Source organism: Fistularia commersonii, chromosome 20, assembly GCF_037954325.1.
Source record: "Fistularia commersonii isolate RoL2024-O1a breed Wild chromosome 20, RoL_Fcom_v1.0, whole genome shotgun sequence".
Lineage (NCBI taxonomy): Eukaryota > Metazoa > Chordata > Actinopteri > Syngnathiformes > Fistulariidae > Fistularia > Fistularia commersonii.
The window spans coordinates 8,788,501-8,811,287 of record NC_141303.1 but is presented as its reverse complement, the minus strand read 5'-3'; the positions used below and the strand labels follow the sequence as shown (position 1 = coordinate 8,811,287).

Here is a 22,787-nt window from a genome sequence, read left to right as displayed (position 1 = left end):
TTTCATCCCCTTTTTTTACCTAACTAGGATTTGTTCTCTGTTAAGAACTGATTTAAATGGTGATGTGTATGCAAAATACTGGTTATTCAGCCTCCTTATTTTCCAGTCTATTCTGAGGTGTCTTGTTACATTTGTGAAAATACTTCACATTGTGTTGCTTTGCCACGATGCAGGACTTTTGATTGTGCTATTGAGGAATGGCGGCAGTTTCACTGTGAAATGAAGGACCTGAGTCAGTGGCTGGCACACACAGAGGCCCTCCTCTCCCAAAGTATTGGTCCAGAAGGACAGCTTGACCTTGACTCTGCACGACATCACCAAGAGGTCAGTATAGAGTGAACATATGGAGAACATGTGGCTTTTGGTCAACTTGTGATCATTTTATATTTTTAAGATGAAGCCTAGTATAGGCCGATATAGGTTTTTGACAGATAAGTAAGTTTATAGAATGGTTGATATGAAAACTTTAAAGATCAATATTCTATATCTGAGAGATAATTTTGTTCCACATTCAATCCCAATTCTTGCTTACGTTTTTATTCATTTTTTAATTTACTTGACATAATATTGACATCGGTTGCAGCAATTCATAACAAATCAGTCAGAATGTCTCGCAGTTACCACTATGACATTGATTTGATCAGGCTCAAATATTAGCCAGTGCTTGAATTTCGATTTGTCTGATACGGGTGTTCACTTCTACTACTGGCCTGGTTTTCATGTGGAGGTTCCTTTTACTTTCCAGTCCTGTATTCTTATTCTGATTCTACTTGTACAATGCATGATTTACAATTATAAGTTATCCTCTCACAGTACTTCATAAAGCATCTAATTTTTATACTTGGAGAAAAGTATTTATAATTAACTTGATTGTACAGTGTACTACAGCAGCCTGGTTGTCTTAGAATCCTTACACTTTGTATTTTTAAAATTTTTGTGACAGGGGAGATAGCATGAATTTGCATGCCTTAGCTTTCTGTATGTGTACATGTGTTCAGAGCAAACGTAACAGCTTCCCAAGACATTTAAGTATTTAAGTATTTACATCGTTACAATTTGTAGACACAAGCACATAAGCAAATCCACTTTAGGCGTGATACTGCACCCAGGAAAAAAGTACTGAAAATATCTGGGAGGGGACCACAGGGAAGACCGACGACACGCTGGAGAGACTATGTCTCCAGGCCGGCCTGGGAACGCCTTGGGGTCCCCCCACAGGAGCTGGACCGTGTAGCGGGGGAGAGGGAGGTCTGGGCTCAGTGCTCCGGCAGCTGCCCACGTGTCCCGACTCCGGATAAGCGGGGGAAGATGGATGGACGGATGACATTTAGCAAAACAAAAGAGATGGAGCTTAAGATGAGAGGGGTCTTTAAGTTGTTTAGGTGTTGAATGCTAAAGCATCGATGTCCCTTTCATGGGGAATTAAATCCTTTTAGGCCACTAATATGGTGACAGCGCTGCCAACATTAACACATTTGGCTCTTTGATTTGGAAAGCTTATTGAGAACTGTTAATGAGGACGGGACCAGCGACCAAGTGGGTGGGAGTCACAAGATCCATTATCTCACTCACCCTTCTGATAAATACCTCCTTTGACATCATGGATCAGATTTTGGCAAGCTAAATCTCTCTTGATTGCCTAATTTATGGCTGTGCATCGGCTTAATGTCAATTACACATTTCCCTTTTAAGTTGGTCGTAGCACTTGATCTGCCTCTGGATAAATTAGTCGATATTATACTACTAGTAGCTCATTTCTCTATACCCCTCCTTCCTTATCACCTAATTTTTCTATTGTTCCTTCTAACTCAGGAGCTACAGGAAGGCCTTGCCAGTCACCAACCCATTTTTTCTGGACTGGCTCACTCTGGGGAGCAGATCATTATGCAGTTGTCATCACCTGATGGACCCCTGCTTGAAGGGAAACTAGATGCACTGAGTGAGCGCTGGAGGGCTGTCAACTGCCAAGTGCTGGAGCGACAGCGCAGGTATTTTATCTTTGGAAAATACCGAAATTAAATTTTATGGATTAGACGTTTATGGGGTGATTTGGCCCTATCTAAATGATCTATATTGACATTTTAAGATAAAAGATATTACCCTATCCTAGTTATCTATGATAACTTCTAAGATTAACTGTTATTTTAATCCCATCAGCGATTTATCATCATTTTTGTATGTGGATGTTTGTTTGGGATGTTAGGTCTACCCTGAACCAATTTGGTATTTCAGTTGGGATTTTCCCTATGCAAACATTCACTACTGCTAACCCTTCTGCCATCTGTAACTGTAGTAGCTGTGCCATGAATGATGCATAATCTGGGCGTATATTCAGGTCTTCAGCACAAACTGCTAAAAATAATCTGAAGTTCATTTTTGGAAATAAATAAATGTAGCCATGTCCCACAGTGTCATTTTTTGTTTGCATTTAATAATTGGTTGCATATACAATATATTTTGGCATTTGACATTTTTTAAAATAACTTAAAATTGGAGATGCAAATGTATCTCTGCTGAAGAAGCAACTTTGTTGTCACATACACTTAAAACTTGCATTTAAGTCTTACTGCTTTAACATCCCAGGATATTTACTGCAAAGTACAACTGTGTTTGCAGTCAGTGAAAAAGGTCTGCTTAATGTAGAAAGTAAACTTTTGTAGAAGCAAGCAGTATCAATGCAGAAACAACAATAGCCAAGATGCAATTAGACTTATGTTGTTAGAGGAACTGCATTTGCTCTAAGTAGAGTCCATCTTTCAGAGCAGTGCATATCAGCCTAATGTGAAGCAGTTCAGATGACTAATTATTATTCTCACTGCAGTATTTTTCATGTGATAGTTTGCATTTTTGTGCTGTATGTCCTTTTTACTGTTACTGCGATTGTATTTATGTTTTGCATACTTGAGAATTATGAATAAATCTACAGTGTACTTAACCACATTTCAACAATGTGGGAAATGTGTGCATCAGAATGAAGCCAGAACACCTGTGTTGGATTGCTTAATGCCAAATTTTAATGTACAGGACTGTCACAGAAAATTAGAATAATGTGATAAAGTTCTTTATCTTCTGTAATGCAATTACAAAAACAAAAATGTCATACATTCTGGATTCATTACAAATCAACTGAAATATTGCAAGCCTTTTATTATTTTAATATTGCTGATTATGGCTTAGAATATCATGAAATATCATGAAAAAGTAATTTTTGTTTTTTTAATTGCAATACAGAAGATAAAGGTCTTTATCACAATATTCTAATTTTCTGAGACAGTCCTTTAGATTATTTAAAGACTTGATTTTACTCACTAATATCAGAGGTTAACACTTTCTCTCCATCATGGACTCACATTTCACACACATTTTGACATTTGGAAAGTTATCCTAATCAGAATGGGTCATTAGTTCTAATTGTAATTGAAATTGAAATTTTACAATGAAGCAACTTGCAGGATACGAAGATCCTTAAATGTGTAAATAATGCATGTGTACAGACTCGCCGGAGGGGACCCTGCCCTGTCAGACCTGCTGAGGAGGAGTGAGGAGCTGGCTTTATGGTTGGAGCGGGCAGAAAACAGCTATAGCTCCCTTCCTGTTTCTGTTTCTGAGAAACACCACAGAGACCTCAAGGTAAAGCAAGAACCAAGATATTTTTTTATCTTCTTTTTTAAATCATATGCTAGGTAGTTCCATTCCTGCTCTCCTGCAAGGTTCAGTTGTGACAATGTTCCAGTTTCTTTTCATTTTCCTCTTATTTAATCCAAACTGAACTTAGTACTCACACAATTGGTATACTGCTTTTTTTTAAATAATTTAATTCATATTCAATTCATTTTGGAGAACGACATCCGTTTCTCTAATTTACATCCTGTTTTTCCAACAACCTCTGTACTAGTGTCCCCCCTTTGGAGACTCTTTGCACAAAAGGCATCAGTGATTCTTAGTCATTAAAACCTCTTTACTTTCAGGCTTTCACCATGGAATTGGATGCAAAGAATGAGCAACTTGGTTGGTTGAATAAACACGCCCCTCACATCCTGGCTAGTCGGAATTTGAGCCCCCAGAACAGAGAAATGCACGTCAGCAAACTGAGAGCCATCAACATTAACTGGAGCAAGGTGAGAGCTTGACTGCAAGCCAATTTTCCGTCCAATGACAGAGAAATATAGTTCTCAACTTCTCCTACTTCCTGTCAGTCTTTGTGAGCTTATTAGGAAAGAGGGGCATTTCTTTCTCTTCTTTTCCTTTCAGGGGTCGCCAAAGCAAATCAACCTCCTCCAGCTAACCCTATTCTCTGTATCCTCTTCTCTCACACCAACCACCTTCATGTCCTCTCTCACTATGTCCATAAATATTCTCTTGGGTCTTCCTCTAGACCTCTTGCCCGGTAGCTCCAATTCCAGCATCCTACGACCAGCACACCCACTATCCCACCTTGGTTCATGACCAAACTATCTGAGTCTGGATTCTCCAGCCCTATCTCCAAAACATCTAACATGCTGTCCCTCTGATAGATTCATTATTGATCCTATCCACACTCCTTCCATCACTCTTTTCAACACTCTCCATTGCTCTGGACTATTGACCCCAAGTACTTAAAATCCTCCACCTTCTTTATCTCCACTACTTGTAGCCTCACCTTTCCTCCTGGATCCCTGTCATTCACACACATATGTCCTGTCTTTCTGTGACTAAATTTCATTCATCTCCGTTACAGATTTTTCTCCACCTGTTCCCTGCTTTCACTACAGATCACAATGTGTAACATGTTTTTTTTGCCCTTTGCCACCTTGACATTTTCCTCGTGCTGCATCTCCCTGTACTCCACTTCTTCTTTTCTAACCTCTTTCTCTGTATATACTTGCACGTCCTCATTCCACCACCAAGTCTCATTATCAACTTTCGTTCCAGACAGCACACCAAGTACTCTCCTACAAGTCTTTCTCAGCTCCACCCTGAAAACCATACAACACTCCTCTCTTTTCAGCCTCCAAGCACTCACTGGCGTCAGCAACATTTTTTGGTCACTTTATTTTTAAAACTGGTCATAGTGCAAGCAAAGTTCACAAAAGCCCAATTAGATCCAACTAGATTTCATATTGCGAAGGAATGTGACATACTTTTCTTCAGAAACATGGCAATAATGCAAGTGAATGCCCTAAATGCAAAATAGTGAAAGTTTTGTGATTGAGAACCAAGAAAGGTCTGTGTTAATCCACATAGGATCATGATACCTTCCCCTCCCTAATTCAGTCCTTGTCTACATAATTCCTCCACCATCCTTCCTATAGGTCACTCATGAGCTGTTGGAAAAAGTGGAGGGGGTGGAAGCTGACCTGCAGAGCCAAGCACAGTTCCGGGACCGTATGAACAGGATGACTGACTGGGTTATTGTCACACACCAGACAATCACAACCAGGGGTCTGAGTCCTGGCCAGGCTGAGGTAGAAGCTTTTTACTGCCCAACTCTCCCTAGAAATCCCAATTTGAGACACAAAGAAGGCATCACGAGCATATTTCGACATGTTGTAGGTGCTCGAATCTTCTATGAAAGAAAGGAAACGGGACCTAGAGGACCTGCTGGCTCATTCTATTGAACTACAACGACGACAACAGCTGCTGCCTCAGGAAAAGGTCCTAGTTACCATAGCACTGTGATTTAATCAGTTATTACTGCTGAATATAGTTTTTTTCAATCCATTTGCTGTACTAATATGTAATGGGAGAGGATTTAGTTTCCCACATAGCTAGTTAATTTCTAATTGGTGGGCTATTAAATGCTTTTTTTGTATTAGTAATATTTTGTTCCAACTGTTTATTTCATCTCTTCAGACTAAGGTAGAGCAACTTGCCTCAGACTGGAAAGCTTTGGATTGTAGAATTAGAGAATCTCTCCAGTCACCCAGTTCTCCATGGACACAGCAGCAAAATGTTCAACACCAGCAACTCGGTGAGGTTTTCACAGAAATCCATTTATCTACAGTCAAATGTGCTTTATTACTGCATAAACACACTGCCTCTCTGTTTAAAAGAAAACAAAAAAATAGGCACAACATTGCTCCAAAGTAGTATTTGCCTTTTTAATGAGATCAAGGCACTAAGAGGTTTGATTCTCATGGATTGTTAACTTGGATGGCAAACAAACATTCTCTGTCTTGGGGGTAATGCTTGCTGAGATGCCAGAACTGAAATCCCTCATAGGTGTTTAATTTGGAGCTATAAATGCCTGAGTGATTTACAGGCAAGATGACAGCGACGTAGTCCTGGTTTTGTATCACTGAGCAAACACCAATGTCTCATTCATCATGATTTAGTGGGGCGCCCATGTCTGCTGAGAATCGAGAATCATCTGACTGCGCCTCCCCCCTCGCAGAGGCATCTTTAATGTCTGTTACATCATTTCCTTCTATATGTCAACATTACTTGCCTATCTTTCCCTTTCAGTGTCGGCAGTCCCCTCTGCCGTGCAGATGGCCAGCCTCATGAGTGAGGACCCCCATCACCAAACCCCGCACACACCTGATACGGTGGCGCCCACTGACCTTAATGAGACAGCAACAGAACTGGCGGACTGGCTTCTCCTCATCACCCAGATGCTCAAGTCAAATATTGTCACTGTCGGGGATACTGAGGAAATTAGAACAACCATGGGACGACTTCAGGTAAGAGATTTTTTGAGCAGAAAGGTGGATGCTTGTTTTTTCAGTGTAAATTGAACTGCCAAAAACGATGCAATGCTCTCGATGTTTCGCTCGGTCGTGCTTCTTAATGTTTGGATTTTTCCTTTGTCCTGGCAGGTAACCAAAAGTGACCTAGAGCAGCGTCACCCACAGCTAGAGGACATTTTTACCCTGGCACAGAACATCAAAAACAAGACCTCTAACTTGGATGTTCGCACATCTATTACTGAGAAGCGTGCGTACACAGCAAAACAATCATGCTATAAAGTTCAGCTCCGTTTAACCTCAGCAGTCTTTTTTTATTTGCTGCATTTGGTTTTTATCTTTGTGTTTAGTGGAGAGGGTGCGTAGTCAATGGGATAACACACAGCATGGAGTTGAGGCGCGACTGAACCAGCTGCACAATATGATTGGCCACAGTAACCAGTGGGAGGAGCAAAGAAGGGAGGTCAATGCTCTTATTGGCCATAAGGAAGGATGGTTCCAAAATCTGCTCCAGCAGTCCAGAGATCCCTTGACTAATCAACTCGCTGACACCAAGGTTAGAAAAAGTCTCTGCTGCAAAACGTTCTCTTAATGTCCCCTGAGTTTGTCCTTTGCAAGGTCACATAGTCCAATTCTGTGTCCTTCTCTTCACAGCAGGTGAGACATTTATGAAGGGGGTGGTGGGGATTTGACCTCTATGACCTCTCACTTTCCTTATAAAGAGAAAAATCTAACGACGTTGAATTGTGCTTGGTCAGGTATTCATAGGTCCTTTAATTGTCTGCACAAAGGGGAAAAAAAATGTATAGGTCGGGTTTGGGTGGGGTGGGGTGAAGGAGGTGGGGGGTGGTCGCCTCTCTTTAGCAACCCTCCGAGCTTTAAGTACGTTTGAACTGAACTGTAAGGTCATCCATCATTTTAATTTGATAGGACACCTTAGTTTATAATTTCTTGAATGAATTTAGGACTGGTGTGAGGGGTCTGATGCATTACAGGATTCCAACACCAGAGGGCAACTGAGTTTAACAGAATCCAGAACATACATTATCATACTCCTGGTTTTGTGTGGTCTTGTAATGATGAATAATTGACCATTTGAAATAGTGAAGAGTGCCCGGGGTGATGTATGGATTAAACATTTGCCAGTGCCGAATTTAAAACTTTCATCTGGACCTTTGAATACCAATTGGTTCTTTTGTTACATATTTGATAAAGCTGTGACTAAACCAACAATTGCAGCTGGCCGAGCAATAGAATAACAAATTTCTTGTGTTTTTTTTTTTTTTATACTCGAAGTGTAATTGATTAAGTTCTTAGCTTATTACTTTACTTTCATGCAATTTGTCTCAGTGACAGCAGATACTAAGCCACATTACATAGAAAAACAATGTTTGCAGGTGGATTGTGTCACTAATGCAGTCAGCTTTTCTCAGTGATATATAACTGAGCCATAACTCACTTCATAGTGCCCTTAACACCGCTTTGCTGCTCTTTGCCCAGGCTTTTCTCCAAGATCTCGGACGAAGCCAAGGCGCTGTTGTGGCCTTCAATGAGCTGTCCAATTATCTTTTGCGGGAGTATTCATCTGATGACACAAGACGGATCAAAGAGGTCACAGATATGCACAACGCTGCCTGGAACAACATTAACAATCGGTGCATACTCAATTTTTATACTTTCAGTATATGCAGACATTATCATTGCGAAGGACCCTACATTTCAGTCAGTGTTAAATCATGTCGTGGTCATTAGGCATGTTCCTAAATCATGTTTTTTTTCCCATGGCCACATATTGATTGGCCACAGGGCAAGTGATCGCCTGGCCCAGTTGGACAGTGAACTGAAGGGCCTGCAGATGTCTCTCAGGGAGCTGGAGGCCTTTCTCAAATGGCTCCAGGAGGCAGAGACCACAGTTAATGTCCTGGCTGACGCCTCCCAGAGAGAAGATCTGTCACAGGAGTCTGCCCATGTGAAAGAGTTGAAGCAACAGCTGGAGGTACGACTTGTCGTGTTGCAAAACGAAACCCTGCGTGTGTGTATCATCCGTGCACAGGTTGTCAAACTATTATGATTATCATTCTTCATTAGTGCAACCATCAGCTTTTGTATGGTGTGATGTGGGTATATTCACATGTATGGTGCTTATTAAAATGTGTGAATACAGAGGCATCCTGAGGGCTGGTGAATGCCTATATGCACTGATAGCAACGCATTGATCATGTTGTCCAGAGCTGTGGAGCAATTCCCTGAGTGCACACACTTTTGTGTGTTTTTGCTTCCTGTCACTTGCATTTACCCAGAAACTCCTAAGAAATTTATTGACATCCATCACCATTTTCTTCATATAACATTGTAATCCCCGGATCGCGGTATCTCACCCTTTCAACAGATAGTAGAAGTACAAATCTTTCCCCCCTTTTTTAAAATCCTGTCTTTCTGAAAAATGTTTGCCCGGTGAAACGTATTCTCATACCCCCGTGTGTGTACTCTAAAGTTGTTAAATTTATACCTCTTGACTTTTCTGTAAAAGACTCAACCATTTGGGGTTTGAAGTGTTTACTAACATTTTCATTTCAGGGTTAAAAAAAAGCAAGAAAACCTGAAATGTCACAGATCCATAAGAACTGTAATTTTCAGCCAGTAATATAATGCCAGCTTTCAGAGTCTTGTTTCCCACAGTGTTATCATTCCCACTTTCTGTGTTAATTTCTTTTCCAAACAGGCCAAGGTTAAAATTGGATGAAAAAGTTAAATGGGCAAATCAAACTGGCATATAAGTTTCTGAAGATTGATCAATATAGTGTGACCGTAAAGAAAGGAGATTCCTTTTTGGTTGCACAGTTTAGAAAAATATGGTTTATTTTTGTGCATTTTACATGATAATTTTTCCTATTTGGACAGATGGTTTGGTGCGACTGTCTCAAACATTTGAGCCTGTCATTGTTTTGTTTTTTGTGTCTGTGTTTTTTTTTCTTGTCTTCTTGGTATTAACAGTTTTGTAACAGACACAAAGGATACATGACAAGGTTGAGGGACCCTTCATGGATTCTATTCTAATCCCTTATAATATGATTAAATCATGATTAATATGATTAATAATATGATTTAAAATTTAAGTGTGTGAAATAGCACTAAAACCTTGTGCGGCTGGAGTTATGGTTGATTGATGGCAATCAAACTTGGATTCCATTTACAGAGACAGATACCACCTCTGAGCCCAGAGAGACTTAAACCCCCTCTAAGCTTTGGCCACGTGCCATTATTGTTCCTGTTGTTTTGTTTTTAACCCCCCGCATGCAGCACACAGTTTGACAGTGGTCAGGAGCAGTGGCAGTCTGACTGAAATTACCAGCAAATATTGATGTAGGATATTATTAGGTATGGTTTCTGTGAGCATTGAACTAGTGTCAGCTTTCATAAAAAAAAAACCTAAATGTTTATCAGAATATGAGAATAATAGATAAATACTTGCATCTGCAAAATGTATCTGAATGACTAAGATAATGGCTAATAAATTGCATGAAACTGTCTAAGAATGAAGAATTAAGAGAACAGAATAGCCTGAAAGCAACAATTTAATTAAAAATATGCAAAAAACTACAAAGTCCCACAATCTGGCACAAAGATGTGTATTTGATGTGTACAGAATACCAAAAAGTAGCAAGAAAATGGCTTGAAATCAGCCAAAAGCTACTTGAGTCTAGTAACTGAGCAATTTTTAAAATTCATAGCATTTTTTCAACTATTGAAAATAAATTGTATAATGCTTTATTCAAAAAGGTTTTGCAAACAATTAAAGTCCATAAAAATCCTGTTTGAAAATCCTAAATATATCACACAGTAGACTGTCTATTTTTGTCCCACTGACTGGTCCAGGGGAAACCCTGCATCTTGCCTATTGACTAATGTGTGCAGGAGAAAGAGTGTAGATAATAACTGAATACAAGAACATAACAGCAAGATGTGAGTTGTTGTGTAATCTGGCCCTATAATTGTTCAGTACTGTCTTTTTATTTTGGACAATATGTATCAACATAACTGACCCCTGATAATTTCTTTAAACCCATCCATGTGAAGTAATTCTCAAATTCCTGTCAATCCAGTCTTTTCATGAGGTAATTCTATATATTAATTCAAAGCATTGCCAGCACTGTTTTAAGACCGTTCTAAATCTTAATCTGGTATTCAAGCCATTTTTTCTCATAGTATATAGATCAGATTTATAAACACTTATAGTAGAAGCCAAACCCGTAATGGCATCTGGCAAGAGGTCACAATACGGCACATCTCTGGAAGAGATGCTTATATTATGCTCACATTGCATGGGTTTGTGTGTGGGTTATGTATATATGTTTGGTGACTTAAGCCATTCGTGTATTAGATAAATGCACACCACCCACAACCTCTTAGTCGAGACCTGATGCTGTCAGTACCATTAACAGCAGGCTAACAAAACACTCTCTACCCCTTGTAATTGCCTCTGAAGAAGAGTCAATACTGTGTGGTCAGACAGAAATGGACAATGAAGCCAGTGAAAGAGAGCACTTTAACAAGCTCATTGGGATCCACCAACATTAACTATGTGTGGATGCACCCATGGACATATTCGTAGATTTTAATGAAAGAAGTGGGCAGCGTTGGTCAGCTACTAGTTGGTTTATTTGTATTCTTGTGTCCTCTCGGTTTTGAATTTTCTTTTTAGACACAGTATTTGTGCAGTCATGAGCCTGAACCTATCATACATCCTGTTTTGCTGCGCAGGATACGCCGATTTTCTGCATGTGTCATTTCATATGAGTCATACTCGATTCATCCTCACTTCAAATAAATACTTCTTGCCTTTCGGTTTTGGTGACAGTAGATTTTCAGTAGGACTTCAAGTAAAAGTCAACAGTCAAACATAACATTATGAGGAGGACTGCACCCACCGATGTCAAATACTGTGTGGTCAGATGCTCTGTGGAGCCCAATAATCTTTGCGGGATTTGAAGCTATCTTTTCAGTTTTTCTGTTTTGAATGCTTTTGTGCATCTTTTTATGTCACCCCTCAGTATCTGAGTGCTTCTAAATTTTGAATATTAAGCTGTTTCCTCTTCAACAACAAAATTGCTTCAATGCTTTTTATCCTAACCTTTCCCTCCTCCCCTTTCCCTTCTATTCTACTCTCCTCCCACTTTTTCTTTTTCCAAGTCTTTTATCTGCCATTTTTTAGTATGTCCTTCCTTTTCTCAGCTAATCTTGAAGCTGCTTTAAAACCACACATGCGCAAATAACAAACATAATAAGAAACATTCATGCTATTTCACCCCCTCATCACCGTCACTGTCATTCTTGCACGGTAAATGGTGCTAGAACAAGATTTCCTTTCTATGTAAATTCCCATCCCTATAAACTGTATATTTGTAATGATACCCTCAGAGCTTTATAGAAACAAAAAAGGCAGGAATACTGTAACCTTAATGCAAGATGACACAAAAAGGCCTGCTTTTGATTATGCCAACTGTTTTGATAGAATAAAATTGCTGCTCCATTAGATCTGCTCACTGTTAAGAGTCCTTCGGCACATTGGGGTTTAAGTTGTCCAAAAACAGCTGTGAGCAAAAAGGGAATATCAAATGCTCAACATGAAGCGAAGTGGGGCTCAAATGACTATATATTTATTTTAACTATCCACTAAATTTGTTTCTCAGTCAGCCTGATTTATTTGTCTATAATATTTCAGAATATCATTAGTGTATCTTTTTCTTCAAAGACCAAAGTGATGCCCTCAGATGTTCACTCCCCATATAGAATGTCACAATCATAAAAAGCAAAAACAGGCAATACATGTGAAAAAATAGATGCAGAAGATCTTCAGATTTTGAGGTTATAACACACTTAGTATTTTTACTCATTCCTTGCCCAAGTCAAAGTATGAATGGCTACTACCCAGAAGTTGTTAGTAACTTGAAGCTCTTCTGATCAATTTACCATTACTGCTCCAAAGTCAACTAAAACTAGTAAGTCACATTTGCTGATGCTCACCAGTTATTTTAGTACAATGAGTACAATAATATATTGTTAGTTACTTTCTCAAGATCAGCTATGACTGGATTATCACCTAATTTTTGTTTATATAATTCTCTTCTGTCAGAACTTTAATCAAATAGACTGTTGTCCATACGAGAGTTGGTAACATAATTCGATAGGCAAAAATCAAATGTAATACTAGATGCACACAATACTCCTTTGTATCTCTACTATGTATCATACTGTATGTGCGCTCCGTACTCTTAATGTCCCTTCTCTTTTACTATTGCTCTCTGTGTCTCACTCATTGATCTACTTCTGTCTTATGTAAAACCCTCCTCGCAACACGGCAGCAGCACTACTCACTGTCCTTTACATAAATGTTTTTGATACCCCCCCCCCCAACCCCCACCCTCCCTCTTCCTGTCAACCAGTGCTCCACAAGGAGTTCTATCTCTTTTTTTGTCATTGTCAGTTTGTCTCTTTCACTCTCTTCTTTCGTTCATCCATTCTCTCCTGTTTTCCCTCTGGATGAGTGTCAGTAAAAAGAGAGCTGCATACGAGCGGTTCGTCTTTCTGACCAATGCAACTCGTGCCTTTCTCTCTACTCTGTTCCGTGCCAGCCGGCACTTTCACTCTCCACTCTATCGCTTATTTTAGTCATCATCACAACCTTCCTTTGCTCTTTACCACCATTCTGTGATACTGCAGGGTGCAATCACAAGTGATTTGTTTGATTCTCTCCTGGTTCTGCCTTTGGAGTGAGCGTTTGAATGTCCGCGTGGAGGAGAAAGTGAGTGTCTCGTCCTGTCGCGCTTGCCTGCATTATCACATTTGTGTCAGTGTGTGTGCATGCTTAGCTCTGTGTTTTGGTTGATGGAAAGAGAGAGAGAGAGTGAAAGAGAGGGAGAAACAATACAAGAAAGCTGCTTCCGAGGCTGTGTTCACTGTGTGTAGTGTGTATACATGTGTGAATGAGCGGGGGCATGCTGAGCTGAGTACGCTTGTTAGTGTGTCTCTGTGCGTGTGTGTGGTTTTTTTTTTCTCTCTCCCCTCGGAGTGTGTGCGTGCATGTGTATGTGGATCACGTCAGCTTGGTGGGGGTCTGGTCGGCTGGAGAGGGAGAACAATATGAGTGGGGTAGGGCAGTGCTAGCATGCGGACCAGGATCAGCCTGCTGCAGACTTGTAGCAGTCTTAAGATGATGGCCATGGTCCGGACCTCCCTCCAGAAAGTGGTGGTCTTCTTACACAGGCTCCAGAGGATGGCCATCTCCTCACCGCGTTACCAGAAACTCTGCAAGGTATGTGGGGAGAGCAAGAGGTCACTTAAACTACTAGTTTTAGACACATTTTCTTTTTCCTTTTTCTTTTTTTTTTTCCCATTTGATGAAACTTAGTTTTTACTTGCTGACATGTACAACTCCGGTTAAAGAAATGTTTTTATCTGGTTGACTGTTGTTCCACAAACTTTGATAATCTTCAATTTCACTCAGTCTGCTTGAGGTTATTGTTTGATTGTGGCTCTTTTATTTCCTAAAATTATCATTTGGCATCATTTTATGCGGATGTTGGGGTGATGTATATTATGTACGTATATTTCTCTCATAAATGCGCTCTCTTCAAAATTTAGTAGAAAAAGCCTCATACCTCATTTTCAATGTTTCTTATTTTTTGTATTCACAAACAATTCAGTTATCAAGATTCTCTGCTCTCGCTGATATTGTTCCTGGGGTGCTGTTTCCTCAAGATATGTTATTCAAATTTAAATTTACATATAAACCTGACTGATTTGGGACTAACTGTGCATAATGTATTATATTTACATCTGTGCGTCCCTTTTGTGTTGCGTTAGCCTATTGAAACTTTGAATTTGGAAACAACATCATTGTATTTTCTTTAGTGAAGACATAAATAAACAAACAAGAGGGGAGAATGTTTTGCAATGATGATATTTGTGTGTGTTTATGTATAAACACACTCACACACACACACACACACGCACACGCACACACATAGCTTGTTTTCTGCAGTTTAAGCTAAAAGCAGACTTAATATTTTAGTGAGTGGAGACTTCAGAGACTATAGGAGTATTTACAATCAGATCTCATTGAAGTCGGTCAAGTTTTTAAGGTTAAGGCATTAAAGGGTGAAGATGATATACCTCTAAAGTTATACAAATTGTCATGTTTTTGATGGAAGAAACTAATCACTCTCCAACCTGTTACTGATGTTTCCCCACCTGTGTTGTTTTGACTGGTATCGGTAAGGGAGCAGAGAGGGAATGTTTAGATGAGGCAGCACTAAGCTGAGCGGGAGAGAGAGAAAGACTAGTGCATCGGACTGTTTTCTGATTACTTGCCAGCTTCAGTCATGCCTCAACAAACATGTAGCGTGGCAACTTAATCCATTCTTAATCTAGGATTCCATCTTTCTCTAGTTTTTCTGGCAATTTTTTTTCATGTCGTTTGGTTAATCTTTATGTTTTTGTCATTGTGTGATCTTGAGGAAAGAAAAAAAATATGCTTTTTAGAGATTTTAATGGCTATTGAGTCTTTTAAAGTAGAGAACAAATGCAGATCTCACATCATTTGCTAAAAATGTATATTTCAGACCGTGAAACAAAAATCGTTTTTCGCTAGGCTTTATGTTTTGCTTAGCTATTGCTGAATAATCTTCATCATAATGAGTGTATTCAAACTCCTACAAGTCTATATAAGAACTGTTACGTGTGGGTTATTATGAGTTTTCCAAGTTGACCAGAATTTTACTATGGAACTGAAATGCTCATTTTGATCTTTAGCATCTTCAAATGTTTAAGCTTTTTAGGACTGTGTCCCTACCAATGGGACCCATCAGTCATTGCACACTCTATTACCATCCCCTGGGTTACATCAGTTATTCCTGCTTCGTGTGGCCTTCCCTTGGGGGAGTTAGTAATGCCAAGCTTGTCCCATCTCCCCTGGGTGCGCTCACTGGCTGCCAGACCGGAACACACTTCTCAGTGATGGATTTGCTCGGGGCTCACCCTCACGGGCCTGGCTATTTTTCCAGCTTCACGACAGCTCTGGTCCTAAAACAGTCCAACTGTATAATATCTGATTCAGGGTGTATTAAGCTCTTAAATACCTGTCTAACCAAATGTACTGTAACTGTAAACGAGGAACAGTTTCAATATTCATTTTTGGAGATTGTACTGTTTTGATTGTTGGTGTCCTCTTCCAAGTCAGTTGTTCTTTTAGTCATAGGGCACAATGATAGTTGTATACTACCGTCTGAATGTGTTTTACCCTTGGCTGTCCAGTTAACGTGCCAAGCCAGACTTATCTTCTACTTTGTATTGGCCTCCATCATATTGGTCTTGTCTATATGATACAGAATTGTGCAGGCCATGCTTTGCTTGATGAGCTGTTTACCAAATTTACTGGATCATTTCCTTTTTTGTAATTTTCTGGTTACCATGATTTTTATCTGAGCTTTTTGTCGTACGAAAACTGTTTATGTTCCTTAAACTGGACTCATCATATTGATGCATAATACTGAGCTCTGCAGTCTTTGGAACCAGAAACCATTCAGCTTCCTCTGTTTTAAGAGTTGCATCTTTTATTTGATGCATAAATAGTTTTTCTTCCAGCCCTTTTCCTATCTTAAGCAATAATGTTTAATGAGGTTGTTGGCCATTTGAAACTATTCATCAATATAATGTTCCTTAAGGCTTTTGCTAATGTATATGGTGCATTTAAACCCCGCACAGTATTGCACAGCTTTAGAAACATCAGCTAAACGCTTTAAATGTGCATTTAAATGGGGGGTTCAGTGAATCTGTCTAAAAAACTGATAATTTCCTTTGACTATCCACTGCCTTGCTCTAGAGTTTTCACTTCCTCTACCACTTCTACCATTCTTGTGACATACTGTGCTCTGCAGCGTATCTGACTGTAATCACTCTCAGATTTGGCTGAAGGGCCCACCTATCTCTTGAGGAGTGTCCTCCTGCTCTCATTACTGTGGCACAGGCTCCCACTGTGTGCATGTGTATCCCTAGCCAGAACCCACTTTAGAAACAGACATAAAACATTGGGGAGTGAATCAATGCTTTGCATTTTCCACTGTTTGTTTGGCCTTTGGGCATCACACTACTAACAGCCATTGCTCCCCGCTCACCCCAAACAGTGGACAGGTGACTCAGGCATGGGCAGAGAGCCCAGCTGTCTTACCTCCCCGTCCTTGAGCTCAAGAGGGGCCTTTGGGTGATTGACAGTTATTAGAATCTCACTTCTATTTGCTCTTAAAGACACACACACACACACACACACACACACACAGACACACACACACACAGTATATTTTATTTACAATGCCTTCGACTATACAGCCCTTGAGTGATGAGTCACCAGAGGCAGAATTATGTGGCAACAGATTTCACGGATGCTGATGATTTGAATTGATCAATATGAAATTGAGAGACTGCAGGGACAATCAAATAGAATGAAGAAATGATCTTGCCACCCAAACAACATTATATGTTCATCACTATGGATAGATTTCCTGTTGGCAAAAGTGTAGAAAAAATGCTCAAATTGCAGATACCACCAAGAGTTAAGATGTTGATGCTGTGGCAGTAAATGACCTTTTGATTACGGTGAGATAAGGACTGAAACCTTTACGGTTTGGTTGATGGCCATTTTGAAATGAGATAAAATAATATTTAATGAATTGTATTTTGTATGATTAGAAGCAAATAGAAGTAGAAAGTCCTTTAGCCACTCCACATCCCACTTTGTCTCGTCTATGCCTAGTAAACCCATTTATTGAACCAGTAATGCTAGTGTGTTTTTGTGCACTAAAGCAATGGATTTTGTGCTCAGTGTTCCATTAGGGGCTTTCAGGCTCAACAGCAAGCAAAACCTGCCAAAGCCTGTGTGGTTTATAATCAGTGAGGCTTCATACTGAAAACCTCTGGCCATCACAGATGGAGGTTCTGGGGTTTACAGAGGAAACAGTTGTCATCGGTGAGGAAGAACAGACAGATGCGGTACTTTGTATGAACAGTTCAAACACATTTATATCACAGTTGCAAGATTGAGGTGAAAGTGATAATTATTACTAAACATCTCATGGGCACCATTGAAAGTACTGACTGATTCATTTTGAGATGTTGGACCACCCACGTATAGCGTTGCAATTTTATCCGCATCAATCATGATTAAAAAACATTTCTATATTGTGAAGCTGTGAAATCTCTGAAATTTATTTTAGTATAAAACAAATCTGATACTTATGAGAATAATAGGTTGCAATGTCTATCTTTTTAAATTGGATGAAAACACCTTAAACTTAAGGGGGTTAATCCAGTTGTTTGTCATTCGCTTTTCAATTTAGAGTTTTTTAATCTTAAAGTGCTCTGAAAGGAGGGATTCTCAACCAGCTCTCTCCAGAATGATTATCTCCCTCTCGACCAAAGCTGCCATTTACTCAAACAATTATTTTTGTGTGACATAGCCCCTTTAGAGTTTAAAAGTATAAATTGAACTTGAGAAAGAAAAGAGAAAACCATAACGTACCCAGATGAGACAGATGAAAATCGTTATGTACTGTTGGTCCAGTGGACTCACTTTGTAGTGTACAACCCATTTTAATATGTTTTCTCTCTTTTCTTTCTTTAGTTTTTATTTTATAACCTTCCTCTTCTCCTTTCGGCTTTTCCCCTCAGGGGTCGCCACAGCGAATCAACCTTCTCCATCTAACCTTATTCTCTGTATCCTCCTCTCTCACACCAACTACCTTCATATCCTCTCTCACTTTGTCCATAAATCTTCTCTTTGGTCTTCCGCAAGACCTCCTGCCTTAAAGCTCCAATTCCAGCATCAGTCTACCGATATATTCACTATCCCTTCTCTGTACATGACCGAACCATCTCAGTCTGGCTTCTCTGACCTTCTCTCCGAAACATCTAACATGTGCTGTTCCTCTGATAGACTCATTCCTGATCCTATCCATCCTGGTCGCTCCCAAAGAGAACCTTAGCATCTCCATCTCTGCGACCTCTGGCTCTGCATCCTGTCTTTTCGTCATTGTAACAGTTTCTAGTCCATACAGCATCGCTGGCCTCACCACTGTCTTGTACCCCTTCCCTTTCATTCTGGCTGATAGTCTTCTATCACATAGTACCCCGACACTTTTTTATTGTTTAGATGGGCGAGTATCATCTTTCTCTTACCATCAGATTATGTAGGGTACTGTGTGTGGAAAGAAGGTCACATTGACCTGAAATGAGTGACAGAAAATGGTGGTATTTGTTGCCAGCATGAAGTCTACCTGACCTTCAGTTTGCTCTCACCTTCCCTTCATCGATGGCCTCACTATTTGCCAGACCGAGTCAGGGTGTGATCCAGGGAGCGACCTGTGTGGGATATAAAATGAGGGGTGCAATCATTTTCCCTTGGCCGTGCTTTCTATTCTTGGTGTGACAATCAATCTGCAGGGAAAAGATCTTGGCTCTTTACCCTAAAGGCATTCTTCCCTGCCAATATGTATGTTAAGCACACAAATCGTGCTGAGTCACAGTTCGTATTGTGGTCCTGAGTCTGAGTATATGAATTTTTGATTTTATGAGTAATATGAGTCTGTGTGATGACCAGCACTTTCACAGTTTTGCATCAGAACACATATTCTAGAGTCAGCACATAGATCAGTCAGCATGCATGTAATGAGTTTATTATTATTATTATCATATGGGCAGGGTGAATTGCATTTAAGTCAGTCATGATTTAAGTAGTTAAGCTGGTCGAGATTTATGAACACCGGTACAAACAAGTAGTTGAGTTTATCTGTGATGGCAGGTTTGTTTTGAGTTAACAGACTACTTGTAGCAATAGAGAGCGGATTTCAACATTTTAGTAAGAGGGAGATATCCTCAATTGGCAAAGCAAGGAAACTTTAAGCCAAAATAATTGTCCCAACTATGGTTAATTTATTGAAAAGAAGTGGCTCATCTGCAACAACCATGACTGAATGGGTTGGTATTTTCCTGCTGCCTTCAGCCAAACTCTTTTTCTATTTTGTTTTCCTTTTCAGCAATTCCTGTTATTACTGTTTTTATCTCACATTCTGTTTCATATTGCATTTTTTTATAACCCCCCTAAACAGAAAAGCAGAAAATAAAGGAAAATCTCAAGTTCAACTAATCATTAGCTCTATTTTAGGCACATGCCTGCCCTGTTACTTTAGCTGTCATTCTTCTTTCTTGCCGTCATACACCAGTCAGTCAGCATATGCTGTAGCTCATCGTCTCCCCTTTCTGTTTCTGCCGTCATCTGTTCATTGCATGCCACTATTTAATCATTCATGTTCTCCCATCCTCCTTAAACCTTCTGTCCATCCGTTTCCCAAGTCTTTGGCAGATGGCTTACATGCTTCTTTATCCCGTCTTGATGCCGCGTTCATGAAGCATATCATTACAGGCTGCTAAATCATTGATCAAATGCCTTCTTTGACACAGCAACATCACCTCATGCCAGTTTCATTGACACCACACCCACTCAGATATCATGTGATTTGCCTTGACAGGCCAACTTCGTAAATATGCATCTGTGTAATGTGGACGCTGAACCTTGAATAATGTTCCTCTACATTGCAAGGCACATCTTTTTGGGATAAAAAAATGAACCATTTGTCTCCGATATATTCTGTAGTATATATATAGTTAGAGTCATTCTTCACCATGACAGTTGTGATTGCACATCTAGTTACACATGATTGTCTTTTCTCTGAGAGACAGTTCTGTGATTATCAACTGTCTGTCAAACCAAATGAGGCAAAGAGTCAGATTTTCAAAAGACGACCATACAAAACATATCATTAGTAAGCAAATGGGGAAAAATGAGTCGAGAAGATTGGGTTCTGAAGAAAATGGTGATGTGCATTGATTAAAGAAGAATAAAGCACACTGATCATGCCTCATTGATAACTATAATGGGTAAGGAAAAAAAGTCACAAAGAGCAAGAAAACCTTTTTGCTGTTATATCACTGGGAGATTAAAGATAAATCATTCTAAATATAGCCTGTAATCCACAGCAGGATGTAACCGACTAGTGGACAAGTAGATTGAAAACCCTGCTGCAGAAATACAATCTTGTAGACTGTTTTGGAGGAGTCTGGTGTGACGGATGATTTGAATTCTGTTTGTGAAAAAATCGAGTTGAATTTCAAGAAAATTAAACCGAACTCAATGGAGCTCTTGCTGTCAATCTGAAATTTCTGCACCAAGCTGCTTTGGGTGAAAACAGGAAGCTGGCATTAATTCAGAAGCTTCCCATTTACAAATTGTGGTTATGAGATTAGAAATGGCACAACTCTGTCAAATCTGTGAGCCACAGCGAGCCACGGGAAGAAGATAGGAGAGGATCAGTGTGAGGGAGGAAAATGTTTGTGAAAAGATGGTCCAACATAGGCTTTAACTTTTCCAGAGGGGTACCTTCGCACATTAGACCCAGAACATCAAAGAGAACTTAGTGGTTTGATGTGACAAGGAATCATATTAGATTTACCACAGTGCTGTGAGTGTGGGTGTTCATTGGTTGAGCATTCAGTAAACTTGTCACAACAGAAAATGCCCAGCAGATATTCTCTCAAGGAAAAAAGTCTTGAGAAACTGGGCATTGTTGAAAGATCGAGAATATGTGTAACTGTGATCCAGCTAATGAAGGATCGGAGAAGAGGATGAAGAAGTGAAGAGACTGTAGATTTACAGTGAATAAGAATATTTGAAAAATAACTTAAATGGCCAATGGAAGAGTGTGACGGGTCATTACATCATTGAAAGTTTGCATGGTGCATTTGAGGGTAATTGTGGAGATGCCTGCAGACAAATAAACGCACACAGAGACTCCTCAGAATCAATCTGGGCGCTCTTACTGGTAATCATTCAAAGGATAAAGGAGTTTAGCGTGAAAATGTATTACATAGTAATAATAATAATAATGATAATAATTGTAATAATAATAATAATAATAATCAATTTTATTTCAGTCATCTTACGCGACGCTCAAAAACACTGTACAGGCATATTCATGTACCTGTACAGGAAATACAATTTAAAAGAAACTTTTTTTATTAATTGCTCCAATAAGAAATCATTTCCACCATCAACCTTGCTCCCCAATTCGGACAAAGGGTGAAAAATACTTATTAAAACCCATTACGTATTTGTCCAGTTAACAGTCGCATAGGTCTTGTTGAATGTTTCCTTCTTTCTGTCAATGTCCTTTCCCTGGTTTGTGTGTCAATGTGTGTGTATGTGGTTGCGTCAGTTTGTGCCTGCTAAATATCACTGGGATTAGTGCCAGGGGCTTAATTAAAAAGCAATTACCTTTGGTTGCTGGGGGCGACGCTTGGCGAAAAGTAGCTCGACTAATCTAGGTGATTGGTATGAGGGGCCCTCTGCATGCAACACACACACAAACACCAACACAAACTGTACGATTGTCCGCCGAATTAAAGAGGGATTAAAACAATTGTTAATTAGTGATGAGAGGTTAAGGCTAAAAGGGTAAAAGTGTTCCCCTTTGCCACTCATAGTCTCCACGTGTTTGTTTATTAGGTCAAATGGGCAAATGTTAATCCTAGAACTACACCCCATTCTCGCTGACTTATTTAGCACATACTCTTTATTTGGTCTGAATTACCCTCTCCTTTTCATTGTCTCAGATCCAATGCAACCCTAAATAGGTTATCACTGTTGGTTCCAGAACTAAGCTTTTACTTTTAAAGCTCCAATTAGATGTTGCTAATGGCAGTAATTAGATAATCTCTCTCAGACTTAGTGCCTTAAGAAAACCCAGTATGCTACAGAAAATGGAGATGAATCCATCCAAAAATATGAAAGCATGGGTGACTTCCTCTCTTGCGACATACAGATTTTTTTTTGCATCAAACACTTTCTCACGCAGTCCAGCAAAGGGTTTGAATAGTTTAGGCCCAAGGCTGGACCTTTGTCAGTTGAAGACTAGAAGTTCATATTCAGTTGCTTAAAAACAAAGGAGAGAAAATTTGAATGAGTTTGAGGTGAGCTTTGTCAGCGTCAGATTTTAGCCTTCTTTTCCTATTTGCTTG

At 39.6% G+C, this 22,787-nt stretch overlaps 1 protein-coding gene across 5 annotated transcripts in view; it reads left to right on the top strand.

Moving 5' to 3' along the window:
* The window catches only part of utrn (utrophin), a 176,227-nt gene that overhangs the window by 57,087 nt on the left and 96,353 nt on the right, over positions 1 to 22,787 (top strand). For all 5 annotated transcript variants that reach the window (XM_086167542.1, XM_086167540.1, XM_086167541.1 and 2 more), the window contains exons 44-55: positions 174 to 324; positions 1,813 to 1,988; positions 3,495 to 3,630; positions 3,969 to 4,118; positions 5,292 to 5,444; positions 5,533 to 5,634; positions 5,833 to 5,950; positions 6,445 to 6,662; positions 6,798 to 6,915; positions 7,016 to 7,221; positions 8,166 to 8,320; positions 8,472 to 8,661. In XM_086167542.1, the coding sequence (XP_086023668.1) occupies positions 174 to 324; positions 1,813 to 1,988; positions 3,495 to 3,630; positions 3,969 to 4,118; positions 5,292 to 5,444; positions 5,533 to 5,634; positions 5,833 to 5,950; positions 6,445 to 6,662; positions 6,798 to 6,915; positions 7,016 to 7,221; positions 8,166 to 8,320; positions 8,472 to 8,661 (1,873 nt within the window). The remainder of the gene's footprint in view (positions 1 to 173; positions 325 to 1,812; positions 1,989 to 3,494; positions 3,631 to 3,968; positions 4,119 to 5,291; positions 5,445 to 5,532; positions 5,635 to 5,832; positions 5,951 to 6,444; positions 6,663 to 6,797; positions 6,916 to 7,015; positions 7,222 to 8,165; positions 8,321 to 8,471; positions 8,662 to 22,787) is intronic.